Source organism: Sturnira hondurensis, unplaced genomic scaffold (assembly GCF_014824575.4).
Source record: "Sturnira hondurensis isolate 20B ecotype Veracruz unplaced genomic scaffold, ASM1482457v3 Scaffold0014615, whole genome shotgun sequence".
Lineage (NCBI taxonomy): Eukaryota > Metazoa > Chordata > Mammalia > Chiroptera > Phyllostomidae > Sturnira > Sturnira hondurensis.
The window spans coordinates 1,020,700-1,035,029 of NW_028087246.1; the positions used below are offsets into that span (position 1 = coordinate 1,020,700).

At 42.5% G+C, this 14,330-nt stretch overlaps 1 protein-coding gene and 1 non-coding gene across 5 annotated transcripts in view; both read right to left on the reverse strand.

The window, feature by feature from the left end:
• DIS3L2 (DIS3 like 3'-5' exoribonuclease 2) overlaps positions 1–14,330 on the reverse strand; it is a 279,723-nt gene that overhangs the window by 204,308 nt on the left and 61,085 nt on the right. For all 4 annotated transcript variants that reach the window (XM_037063524.1, XM_037063522.1, XM_037063521.1 and 1 more), the window contains exon 6: positions 1,494–1,725. In XM_037063524.1, coding sequence (XP_036919419.1) covers positions 1,494–1,725 — 232 coding nt within the window. The remainder of the gene's footprint in view (positions 1–1,493; positions 1,726–14,330) is intronic.
• On the reverse strand, positions 11,654–11,760 carry LOC118999187 (U6 spliceosomal RNA). The gene has a single exon (XR_005069063.1). It is a non-coding gene; the product is annotated as a U6 spliceosomal RNA (small nuclear RNA).

Genomic DNA, 14,330 nt, shown 5'->3' on the forward strand with positions numbered 1-14,330 from the left:
ACCTCCGGCTCCATTCAGGGCGTCAGTGAGGTGTGCTCACCAGCCCCTATTACAGGGTGTCTGCTGAATATTCTCCTTAGTGATCTTCTGGCATTTCTTCTAGCCTTTAATGGGGACTGTGCCAGAAACTTCTTCCTGATAAAAAAACTAATGGTCTAGTTGGCCTAGCCAGGTCAATCTTTTCCATTTCATAATATACATTCAACTCAATCTGGCTTAAAACCATACTCCCTGCACCTAAAACCTCTCCGAGATCTATACATCGAGCTATTCCAATTTCATCGCTACCTGCCGTTACATTTCCCAGAGTGTGGTCAGCCTTGCTCATGGCTCCTCACCATGTGTTTGCGACTGCTGTCCTCTGCATTCAGATGACACATGGCTTAGATTCTGATCAGAGAAAATAAGTCTAGCTTTTTTAAAGGTTTAAAATTTTTCAAAAACACTTTGTAACGTAAACGTAATTGAAAAAGGGGTCACATACTAAACCTGACAGGCTCAGGGGAGGCCCAACGACAGGCCATAAAGCCCCAGAGGCCACGGCGAGCCCACAGGTGGTCTGAGCAGAATGGGCCATGGGGTGCAGTGGTGCCCTGGACCTGTGGCTTCCTTGACAAACACCAATCTCTAACTCTGAGACTGTCTATTGTCTCTGTGCATCTAAGACAAAACACCTTTGAAATGTCAGAGTCATCTTCTTTTCCAGCCCCCAGAACCTTCATTGTTATCTTGTTCTGCCACATACATCTCGACGTGCTGTAGATGTTAACTACCCTGTACCCGCCAATGTAAAAGATGTGTGTCTCTCCATTTTGCTTTTTATCCACTCTCAGAGGCATCCCAGCTTCGGTTTCTCCCGCCCCCCTAATCTGCCACCAGTGAATTTCTTGTAACCCTCGTAACATATCCTCATTTGACTCGCACGTATAAAATAAGCTGCAAAGCTGCCATTCTCCAGGGCATTTTCTGAATCAGTTCAGTTTGTGCTTCTCAGTGACTGTCATCAGGTTAGCTCTTAACTCAAATAAACTCTTTAAGACTCTTTCTTAGGTTGGACGTCCTTTGAACATTAAAATAATTTACCTACCAAATTTAAGGTGATCCATTTGCACCACCAATTACATAAATACTTACCAAATGTACAGCGTTAAAGAAAAATTCAGGGTAAAATGAAGTGCTTTTTGTAAGGATTTTTAAAAGCTGGCTAATTCTGTTCCCAACAACCATAAAGTGGGACAGGGCTCATCACAGGACATTTCAGGTCAGTTATCAACCAACTCAAAACCTACCAGGAAACGGTAACAGCAACCACTGACCACAATTACCAGTGGCATGTTGTCCCTCCTGGCAACCAGGAACTAAATGTCTATGAAGATCCCCTTCCCTAAAAGCTGACACAGGTTGGAAATTGAGAAGGGACCACAGAGAGAACTCCAATGCCTAACACTACCAACTCACTAAAACCGAATGTCGGATGGCAGTCCAGTACTCACCTTTTTCAGGAACGCACACTGCAAGTTTCCTGACACCATCAACCAGAACATCTGGTGCGTTGCCATGTCCATCTTCCGAGTCGCTGTCATCACACTGAGCCTCCACAATGACGTCAGGACTGTCATTACAGCCTTTCGGGGACTGCTGCAGATGGCTCCCACAGAGCTCCTCAGGGAGCTCCGATTCATAGGCCCCTTCTGTTTCTTTGTCACTGCTCCCTGGTTTAATTACCTGAAGAAAATAGGAAAGTTCTGCTAGATCACTGGAGGGAAGAAAGGAAAAGAGCAAAGTTTTCATTTTTCCTTCCTAAGGAAAACCTGCCCATTCGGAAGCTCCAGCACTAGACACTCACCACAGGGTTTGAGCAGGGTTTTTACTGTCCAAAGCACAGACTACCTCATGGAGATGATCGATCCAGCAGCGCCAGGTTGGCACTCAATTCTTCAAGACACCCAAGATCAATGCCACATCTACTCATTTTCCTGACACACATTTTCATTCCTTCTCCCCTAAAGGCCCCAAATACCAGAAGTACCACGCTGCTTTATACAGCTCATTGCATGAGATCAGTAAAGTGTGCGGGTAATGAAAAAAGGCCTCAACGCAGCATGTCGCTGCACTCCCAACGAAGCCATAGAATAAAATATAAATGAAGAAAACAAAAGCGTGAATAAAAGTTTACAAAATGTTCTCATATAAAACACAAACCCTTAATTCTCCATTTCAAGGCCCGAAACCAGGAAAGTACACAACTCATGAACATTTACACTACCAATAAGAATGAAGCATTACACAATGTCAAATATTTTCCATAAAATAGCAGGAATTAATAAATAAATCACGTCACTAGAAATGGTGCAATTAACATATAAATTAATACGCTGCATTTAAAAAGTATGTTGAGTCTATCTTGCTGTCTTGGCACACACAAGAAGAGAACAAACGTCGGGGGCAGAGCGAGGACTGTGTGAGTCCTTAGAGAAACAGCTAATTCGACTCTGGAACAGAAAACAAACAAAATATCCTAGAACATCTTGTCATAACAGGAAAACAAGGAAGCCATCAAAGGCTAACACAATCTTGTCTAAGACTCAGGAATCATCATAAAAGGGTTCTCTGTTGCTCAACCTTAGAAAATTCCAAGCATTTATCCTACCTTTCCTGTGTCTCAGGTTAACCAAATAGTCCCTAAGGTATTGTGGCTCTTCACAGAAGAGTTTTAGCTAATTAAGGAGAAAGGAAAGACGGTCAATACCACCATATTACCATCCCTAATGAAATAATGGATTCAGGATCTGATCAACAATGGTTACTAAAACCAGACAGTCCTAACCTGATTGGGATGGAGTTTTATAACAGATGGGACACAGTGGCAACGCCTGAACCCGCTAATCAACATAAATACCTTAAAAAGAGGAAGAACCAAAAAGTGCGTTCTCTCGCACCTGTAACGGGAAGTACATACAATTAACTATGAAGTACTTTTTCCCCAAAAGTTCAACTTAAATCTGATTTGGTAAAGGAAACAAAGTAAGAGTAAACAACACCATGGAGAGGATCCTTTTAACTTAATCCCTAGGAGAATTCATCCAGTTTCATGGCTTTGAATCCTTCTATATGCTATTAATTACCAGAATTAAATGCCTATCTTTAACTTTTTCCTTGAATTCCAGACTCGTGTTCAATTCCCCACTAGATATCCATTTGGATGTCAGCTGACACCTGAACCAAGAGAGTCCTCGGTGCCCACCACAACCCACTCCTCTCCCAGCACCCCCGCTCTCAGCCAAAGACACCCAACTAGAGCATGACCCTTGGCCCTCCCTCTTACACCCACATCCACCAGGAGGGCCCATCGGCCCTTCCTGTCATGTGTATCGTCCTGCCACTTCCACTGTTACCACACAAACCCAGGCAACCTTTATCTCCTTGTTGAACTACTGCAATAACTGGTCTCCTGGTTTCCATTTTGGACCAAAGCAGCTAGAGTGACACTTTAAAAACATAAATCAAATCATGCCCTTCTCCCAACAGCTCCCAACATCAGTCTATCACCACGTCACCACGTCACAAGGCCTTGTCAAATCGGCCCTTATCTATTCTTGCATCCTCATTTTCTACAAGTCCTTCCTCTGCAAAGTACACTGCAACCCTGAGATCTTTTGCTGTGCCTAGAATACTAACGCCATCCATCTCAAGGTTTTCACATTTGCTACTCCCTCTATCTAGAAAACTCTTTGCCCAACTATTCATAGCGGTCACTCTCTTCGTTTTGTTCAGGTCTCTGCTCAAATATCCTCCCTAATAAGGCCTTCCCTGATCACATTAACTGAAGAGCCCCACCTCACTGTCATTACCCTATCCTGCTTTATTTTTCATCACTGTACTTATCCCTGCCTGTGAACACATTACATAATAATTTACTTTCTGTCTCCCAAATAGAACTTAGGCTTCATGAGCACTGAGGCTATTTTATTCACTACTGACTCCCAACAGTTGAGAACAGAATTTAGTAGCCACTCAAATATATACTGATTGATTGAATAAAGGAAAGAAGGAGGGCAGGAAGGAAGGAACTAATTAATTAGGAAATGATTTGGTCAGCGTCTCTCTTCCCTGATAAACTATAAATTCTATGAAGTGACCAAGGTTAGGCTTGACAGAGTGTGTACTCAAGTCTCATTTGAACAAACAAAGGACCAGAGACGGTACGCTGCTTCTAACATTTCCAGGTATCAGTCTATCCATCTCTCAAGGCCTAGTCCAAAGGACTTGGCTGTTCTATGGCCCAGAGTCCACCACACAGTTTTCCCACTTCCTTACCACTCCACCACCTTCACCTGCCCTAGGCAAATAAATTCTCCATTTTCTAAAGTCCCAAAGCACTTCATCTATACCTCTTCTATGACACTGCCCAATTTCTTCACTATATTAGTATTTTACATCCATGATTTACCTCATCTGTTAAGACTATACGCTCATCAATTATATCTTACACATCTTTGTATATGCTACAGAAACTTGATAATCAATCTAGGTACTCAATATCTGACAAATAAACAGATGAATACATGGACAGAACAATGAAGAAAGAAACATAACAGATCATTAGGACGCAAGAGAGCTTTCAGGACAGTTTGCAGACACAAGAGTATGTGGGTTAGAAACCAGAAGCCCAATTTCCCCCGGACATGCAAAGGGAGTGGCCTTCTTCTGTGGGAGTGACCTCAAAGGCTGAAGAGTCTAGTTCACTGACTTTGGAGTTTGGCAGATTCCCTCGAAGAATCAGATGAAAGCAACCAACCCTCCTGCACAGAAAAAGGCATACTACAAACAGAAAACACTCTGTAAGGAAGTACAAGTAAGGAGAGTAAAGGGTCTGGTGCTGACGGCCACCAGTTCGGGGTGTCAACATTTCAGAGAGCTCTGGGCTCAGAGTAGGAGGCGTGGGGCCCGAGGAGAATGAATATATTCCTGACCTGGTGAACTGAGGACTTGAACGAGCCCTCCGGTCTCCCCCACAGCCCTGACTGCACTCGCGACCAGAAGCACATGCTGCAGGGGGGCCGTTCTCCCTGGAGGGTTAGCCTGGTCTCTGGAGGACAGGCCGGAAACGGGTTGGTGAGGGAATCAAATCACAGGTCACACAAATCCTTTTCACTCAGTCTTGTTCCATGAACAGGATAACATGGGTGTCACATGAGGTCTGCTAACAAAAATAAACAGTGAAAATATATGCAGATACCAACTGGGGAGTACTAATAGGAAATAAAAGTGTCATGGCTACTAAAAATGTTCAAGAAAGGGCACGCTATGATACTTAATTTTAATTTCCTTGAATTCTGCTTCCCCAAACACAAATGTGCATGCACATGCACCCACACACAGAGAAACATGTGCCAGGTACGCCCTGCAATTAGCTTTCCTGAGGACAGATCTGCAATCTGCCTACTGTCTCCTTTTGGAAAGTAACACAGGTGACAGAGCGGTATGGCAATGTGATGAGGAAAAGGCAATCTCCTTTCTCCATCAGGCTGCAACCCCTGTGCTCTCCAAACCAAAGCATGGCGAGTGACAATCTTGCTCTCCAGTAAGATCAGGAATGAAATTGGGGGAGGGGGGGCTATGAGAACCTTACCACTGAAATGAGTAGGGATGAGGCTTGACTCAAAATCTTGAGTTGAGAGAGCCAAGAGAGGAGGAGACAGACCTTTAAGAAAAGCTGGGGAGTCGTAGCAGGACTTCTCTACTCTAAGAGGAACATAAGCCTCACGTTAGTGACAGAATTGCTAGAATCCCCTTCCTTCGAAGACAAGAACACTAGCTGGGTCAGCCACTGTTCATGGAGGGAGTGGGAAATGGCTAAGGAAGATGCTAATCTAAAAGGCTAGCAGGATTTTACAAAATAGTATGTGAGAAAATATACAGGGAAACATGTTATAAACATACAGAAAAGCACTGTCATGATAGAAAACATTGATAAACCCAACTACATAAAAATTAAAGTTCTCCTTTTATCCTAAGATAACATAAACGAAATGTAAAAAGAGAAGCCACAGAAGTGCTCATATCCAGAATGTATAAAAAACACCTATAGATCAGTGAAAGGCAAACAATCTAACGGAGAAATGGGAAAAAGTCTTGAATAACATTTCACAAAATAGAAATGCAAAATAGCCCATAGAGAGGAAAAGGTGCTCAGCCTCATTAGTCACGAGAGAAATGCAAATTAAAACCACAACAAGATAACACTATAAACCCACAGTTGGGCAAAACTAACAAGCCTGACAACAGCAAATGTTGGCAAAATGCGTGGCAGCACACAGCTTGCTAACACACTGAATGCGCACTGAATGTGCACTTTAGATCCACACTGCCGGTCTGAGGGTGAACTGACCCGGCCCTTTGTAGAACAGACCAGGACTGCGAGGGGAAGAGAAAACAGACCCACTCAACGGGCAACAGATCCTGCCTGGGTTACTCCACTACACCGCCCTGCCTCCCTCGGGGTTCTGACCGGTAAACAGGTGAAAAGGAGAAGACTGAGCTGGGGAAGGACATACACACAAAAACAAGGAGATAAGAAGGTGCAGACTTTCCCTTAGGAAAGGCAAGTAATAGTGAACTGCACAGTAAGAGTGAGAAAGGAAGATGAAGAAGCAGACATGAGAGTCCAGAATGCCGATTTAATGAGTCTGGTCTTGACTGTAAAGCAAGTAAAGTGAAGAGGCAGGAGAAAGTGGTTAAGAGCAGGAACAAACGGGTTTCGCGCCACGACTCTGCCACCTACTAGTCATACCACTTCAGAAAAGCTATTTAATCTCACTGAATCTCAGTTTCATTATCTTTCCAATGGGGACAATTGTGTCCAACATCACCAGGTTATTGTGTAAACCAAGATTATATATGGAAAAGCTCTTAGCACAGGTGCCTGGAACATGACAGGGAGCTCAACAGGTGAATTTGTATGGGGGAAACAGTCAGTCTTTAGAGCCAGGAAGTCCAAGGTGATAAAGGCCCACCCCAGTGGCAGCTGGAAATGTAGGTTTGAAGATGGAAGAGTGTCCTAGGGACAGAAGTCCGGATTAGGGAATGAACCACAATGTGTTGACAGTGAAGCAAAGGTGTCCCAGGGCCAAGAGTCAACTGAAAAAAGAAGCTGACATTAGAACCCTGAGAAGAGACTCAAATAAAGGGGGTTCAACAAGCGAGAGGAGTTAGTGAAGTAGAGAGAATTTAAATATAATTATGAGTATGTTGATCGTAATAAACACTAAGGCTTTTATTATCGCTTCACATTCTTGTTATATAATCTTCCCTGTGCCTTTAACTAATTTGACCCACACAATGACTGCCCCTTTGATTTAGAAGAGGGTAGCATATTTTTCAGACTATAAGATGCACTTTCTCCCCAAATTTGACGGGGAAGGGGGCATGTCTTATAGTCCGAATGTAAGTTACCTGACTTACTGGGAGCAAGGGGAAGCAGCCTATGTTATTTATGCTATTAAATGTTTTACCACATTTTTTGCTTCAAAATTTCTTTCCCTATTTTCCTCCTCTAAAACCTAGGTACATCTTACGGTCTGGTACATCTTATCGTCCTAAAAATATGGTAACTCTCCAACTCAGAGGAAAAATGGATTCAGACAGTCACAACCCTTCAGCAACTGAAGGGCAGAGGCGCAACAGGCACGCGGATCTAGGGCCCTCGGCCCCCCACCCGCAGCCCCGCACAGTCCTGTGGGACGTTCCCTGCCAACAGATTCAGAGCGCGTTTTGCACACACAGCTCCCACCACGAGCAGCACTGCGTGCAGTGCCTCTTCATCTTTTGTCTGCCTGGAGAACAGTCAACATGCGAGACCCAGCTCTCCTGGGAATGTTTCTCTGACTACACCCTCCCTCTCAAGAAATGTTCTATTTCCTTCCTTTGTTCCACTATGATTCCTTAACTATTCTTTCATTACGAGATTCCTTTTCTTCTCTTTATTTTTCATTATAAGGTTTCTTGATCAGGCTATATTCCATTTCTTCGCTTGCATATTTTCTTCTCCAACCAGGCAGAAAACCATGTCACATTCATTTTCTATATTCCCCAGAGGCTCCCTAAATGTTGGGCATATAAAACATGTTCAATAAATATTGGTTTCCATTTCTCTTCTTCTGAAGAGAATGAGAAAGACCTGAACCAGCTGCAAAAGAAACATTCTTTAAAAGTTGCAAGAAATGAATGAAATAACTACCGAGCAGTAAGAGCCAGCTGAACGAAGATACCTGTCAGCACGATACGCACATCTGGAGACTGGCAGTCTTATCTGTTCCTTCACCACAGTCTAAACTTATCACCATAAGGAGCCAACATAAACACAAACGTAAATGACTAAAACTGGAAGCCATTTAAATATATGCATTTTCCTAAAACAACTCTAAGGCTTCATATGTAAATTATAACTCTAGTTTCAATATAAACTCAAAATAACCATAAAGTTCACCATTCTCCAACTTGAAAACAACAGTTTTAGCAAGAAAAGTCACAAATGCCTAGATAAAGAGAAGCAAGTATAGACCTGCGCACAACTTCTTGAGTCCTACTGATCCTTCCCTCAGAAAGCGAGAAAAACCATCCAGTCTACCGTGAGCTATAAATTAGACCAACTACCAATAGCAACTGAAACTTAATAGAATCAAGAATCTGGCCACTTCAAAAGTGTTTGGTGTTGATTAGATTTTCTTCCCCTTCCTTTCAAAATTAATATAATGTATTGCAAAACTGGACAGCAACAGAAAGAGACCTTGTTACCAAATAACTCAAATGAAACCCTGCACAAAAATATCACGGACATTTCCATCACACGTGGCCTACCCAAACTCCAAGCACCAAACATCCCATAGTTTCCCCATTTAGTCATATAGAAAAGCCCTTCATGAACACAAAAGTCATCTTTGATGACTTCTGAAGATAAATTTGAAGAAGGTTATTTTAAATCTTACAAAAAGAGCAAGTCTAGATTAGCACCGGTAAATTCTGTTCCAGCAAATAAATTCTATTACATCCCACTGGGATAGGGGGTTGCTATTGGCTCGGTATAATGAAGCTTCTCCTGAAGATTCACACAGACATGTGGGCACACACTTTCCGCCGAAAGGGCGGTTTAGTTTAGCACGTGCTGGCTAAGGATGGTGCGCAGGAGATAATGCCCTGCCCCTCCCACTCCCTGCACCTCTGGTTCAGCCCTCAAGCATGTCACAGTCCACCTAGGAGGTGCTTCACGTTTCTTGGCTCCTCTGGCCAGGCTTAAGTGACAGTACTCACTTGCCATACATGTTTGAACAGACCTTCAAATCCCTTAATGGCACACTTGGGACAAAGTATAATACACTGTGCAGGAAATACTTTGGAGCCAAGAAAAGCAATTGATATTTCCACAGGGAGTTCCTGACAAGGCTTGCCAATAGCTTTTTTCATCATAAAATATGACCATGAACACTATCGTCTTAAAGACATACTGCAGACGTTCTTAGAGGCATACCTGTTATTGGAAACTTTGTTTGCTTAAGATAGTTCATCCAAAAGCACCTTTTATTTAGTTAACAGGAAGAGAACATACTCTCTCCATTCTTCTGGTGACTCAGGGCAAAATTCTTGTTATCCTTCTAAGTCAATTAATCTCTCTCTCTCTCTCTCTCACACACACACACACACACACACTACTATCACATCTGTCCGCTCATCCTGTCAATTCTACCTTCATTGACACCATGGCCACCACCCTGGTCCATATATCTCTCACCTGGACACAGGCAACAGCCTTGTAAGGAGTCCTCTACTCTCTATTCCCAACACAGCAGCCGAGTGAGCCCACGACACATATGTCATATCATGTCAATGCTCTACATCCTCCAAAGCTTCCCACCTCCAGCAGGGCTAAAACCCAGCTCCTCTCTGATGCATAGGCCCTACCTGATCTATACCCAGCCTCATGAGCCCTCTGACGTCATCTCCAGCGATTCTCCAGCTCAGCTTCTTTACTGTTCCTCGAACACATTAGGCACATAACTGCTAAATGCTGTTCCCCAAGATTACTGCCACAAGGACAGCTCCCTTACTTCCTTCAGTTCTCACTCAAAGTCACCTTCTTGATGACGTCTTCTTTGGTCACCCTATTTAAAATCTCAATGCCAACCCCCAAAGTTCTTATCTCTCTTCCTTATCTCATTTATTTTTCATCTTCCATACATACCACTACTGAGCACACTAAGCATATTTTTTGTACTTTAACAAAATACTATATATTTTAACAAAACCTTTATGTTTTACATGATTTCAGAGTCCATCTAATTCATTCTCCTAAGTGTATAGTAGAACAATTTTGTACTCTATATTATAATTACAGTGATTATGTACTTTATTGTCTAAATATGGACACTGAGAATAAAATGGGTTGCTACAATAATCCCCACATAACAACAGGGTTAAACTGGGAAAACTAGGTTTTATGAGCACCTTAATTTAATTTTATTTTTTTATTTAATTCTTATTCAAGTACAGTTTTCTGTTTTATATTCCCTGCCCTGCCCCCCCAGTGCTCCCATGTCCCTCCCATTTCCTCCCCCCCCACCTTAATTATTGTCCATGTGTCCTTTATACTTATTCATGTGAGTCCCTCTCCTTTTCCCTTTTCATATGATTCTCTCCCCTCTCCTCTCTGGACCCTGTCAGCCTGTTCCATATTTGAGTGTCATTGGTCATATTTTGCTTGCTTGTTTGTTTTGTTGTTTAGATTCCTGTTAACGGTGATATCATATGCTATTTGTCTTTCACCGCCTGGCTTATTTCGCTCAACATAATGTTCTCTAGTTCCATCCATGATGTTGCAAAAGGTAGGAGCTCCTTCTTCCTTTCTGCAGCATAGAATTCCATTGTGTAAATGTACCATAGCTTTTTGATCCAGTCATTTACCGATGGGCATCTAGGTTGCTTCCAACTCTTGGCTATCGTAAATTGTGCTGCTATGAACATCGGGGTGCATAGGTTCTTTTGGATTGGTGTTTCAGGGTTCTTAGGATATACTCCTAATAGTGGAATTGCTGGGTCAAAAGGCACGTTCATTTTTAGTTTTCTTAGAAAATTCCATACTGTTTTCCATAGTGGTTGTACCAGTCTGCAATCCCACCAACAGTGAACTAGGGTCCCCTTTTCCCCACAACCTCTCCAGCACTTGTTGTTTGTTTCTTTGTTTATGATAGCCATTCTGACTGGTGTTAAGTGGTATCTCATTGTGGTTTTAATTTGCATCTCTCTGATAGCTAGCGATATCGAGCATCTTTTCATGTGTCTCTGGATCCTCTGTATGTCCTCCTTGGAGAAATGTCTGTTCAAGTCCTCTGCCCATTTTTTAATTGGGTTGCTTGTCTTCTTTGAGTGGAGTCGAGTGAGTTCTTTGTATATTTTGGAGATTAAACCTTTGTCTGAGGTATCATTGGCAAATATGTTTTCCCAAACAGTTGCTTCTCTTTTTATCTTGATACTGTTTTCCTTAGCCATGCAGAAGCTTTTAATTTTGATGAGATCTCATTTGTTTATTCTTTCCTTTATGTCCCTTGCTCTAGGGAACGTATCAGTAAAAATCTTGCTGCGTGGAATACCTGAGATTTTCAAAAATATGGAACACTTCACGGATTTGCGTGTCATCCTTGCGCAGGGGCCACGCTAATCTTCTCTGTATCGTTCCAATTTTAGTATGTGTGCTGCCGAAGCGAGCACACACTAAGCATATTTTATTTTCATTGTTCTATCTTTTCCAGTGAAACACAAGCTCCGTGAAGAAGGGGATTTTTTTTTTTGTGCCTATTTGCTCCTTGTTCTATTCCCAACACTTAATATAGTACCTAACACAATGTCTTCTAGACAATTCCATCCTAATGTGCTACTACCCTCTTAAACTCAAAGCATCAAAACCACTAGTCCTTCCCCTCAGAGCAGCCCCCTTTCTGGTCTCTTCCTTTTCAAAACCACTTGTACCACTTCTTCAAGCCTTTCAAACCCACAGCCACACCTGACTCTCCCTTCCCCTGAACGCACCACTGCACCAAACCCTTCACTCCTCTCCCTGCAAGCACTCTGGTGTCTCCACACATTCCCTAGCATTCTCTGCCGGGGGAGGTGGGGCACCAGGGGACTAGATGGTAATGGGAAAAATACAATAAAGATTACATTTTAACAATTCCCTGCTATTCTCAATGCCACCACCCCACAAACTTCTAGGAATAAAAAATCTGATTACATTCCCTTCTGACTCAAAAAAACTCCGTGAATTTCTCTTCCCAGAAAAAACTAATTCCCTGTTCCTTGGCTTCCTGTTCCAAGACCTTAACCTTTTCAATGTCCATTGACTCTTTTTGGCCATTTTAAACTTACCTACCACTACCTTCCATTACAAACCATTCACAGGCCGCTGCCAACTCTTTCACGGCTTAGATCACAGCAATCCAAGAATAGGTTTCTAAAACTTAGAACAGTAGAATCTGTCTCCCTCTTTCTACTTCTCTGTGACTACAGCAGGGAAAACTACATAGCTCCCTTTAAAAATGGTTCAATTTTGGTTTAGCTGTTTTAAGAAAAAAGGGCTCCTACAGAAATAAGTGACCCAGGTCTATGAAGGTGCCCACTGCTATGCAGACCAGGCTTGGGCTGCAGGAGGGGGACAGTGCAGAAGTAGGAGTCATCAGACCTTAAGAGTCTCCAGACATAGTTTCCCAAGGGATCACAGGACTGGGAACAGAATGGTGGGTGTCCTGCACCATGTGCCTTCCTTTTCTTCTGCACAGCCACCACAAGCAATTAACTACCCATCACCTAACTCTGACACAACCAAGCCTCTGTACCTAGTCACAAAGGAGAGTGAGAAGCAGCTATGGGTCCCCTTAGAGGAAACCCAGTTTACAGAACACAGCAGGATGCAATTAGAGCAATCTCAGTAGCAAGATGATAAATATTTTGATGGCAGAAATAAGCAGAGAGGTAGGGAAAGAATTTGGCAAAGTATAACACCAAGTTCTGAAGCTCAGAAGAATTTTTAAAAAGTCAGGCAAGAAGCTAGATACAGACAAATCTGGGAAAACAAATCCTAAGGACTAGTTCCTAAGAGACAAAAAACTTTCAAGAATAGAGCTCATAGAAGGAATAAATAATTACTCAGATTTAGTGAAAGAATACTTGTATATATGCATGTGACCTTGGCCAGGTAGCCCAGTTGGTTAGAGCACTGTCCCAATACACCAAGGTTGCAGGTCCAATCCCCACTCAGGGCGCTTACAAGAAGTGCCCTGATTGATGTGTCTCAGTGGACTGAGTGCCAGACTGTTAACCAGAGGATTGCTGGTTCGATTCCCAGTCAGGACACATGCCTGGGTTAAAGGCCGGGTCCCCAGTGGGGAGGCGCTCAAGAGGCAAACACACATTAATAGGTCTCTCCCTCTCTTTCTCCCTCCCTCCCCCTCTCTAAAAATAAACAAAATCTTTAAAAAAAGAAGCAATTGATGAGTGCATAAATAAGGGGAACAACAAACCAATGCCTCTCTCTCAAATCAGTAAGTAAGGAAAAATTTTAAGAAGGAATATATGCATGTACATATAACTTTGTACATTGTGTTCCTTTTCTTTATTGTATATTGACTTAGGTCTTTAAAATATATGCAACTTATTAATTATGATCATTTTAGCCACAAGAGACAGAAAAGACAAATAGAATTGGCTTTTTAAAAGTAACTTAGTGACTTAAGTAATTGAGTCAATCATCTGATGTTTGTGGGAATATGTGACTCTGTGTGTGTGTGTGTGTGTGTGTGTGTGTGTGTGTGAGTGAGAGAGAGAGAGAGAGAGAGAGAGAGCGCTCAGATTTCCTCAGTACTAGCTCCATTTCCAGAGCAGCCTCTCTCCTTATAGGGTAAAGAAGGATTCCAGCAGCTTCAGAATTATACCCCACCCTCTTAGACACCCCCAGTGAGAAAAAGAAACTCTTGCCCAGGTGCTCTGCAAAAAGTCCCAAGGTTCCTCTGCTGGGTCATTCGGGTCAGATGCTCTCTACGGAATCAGTCACTACAGTGAGGAGGTGGGCTACACTGTGGAATGTGGCCAACTGTTCAATCCAAGTAAAGAACAAAGTTGCAGCCTCCTTGGAAATGCTCAAAGCAGAATTTTTAAAAGACATTCTCTATATTTTTAATAATAGTAAAAGCCTACTAATATCATTTCCAACTATTTCCCTAAGTCAAAGATCATTCCTCTTTAAGAATCACAATTTCTGATATGAAATCAAAGCAAGGCTGTAATGT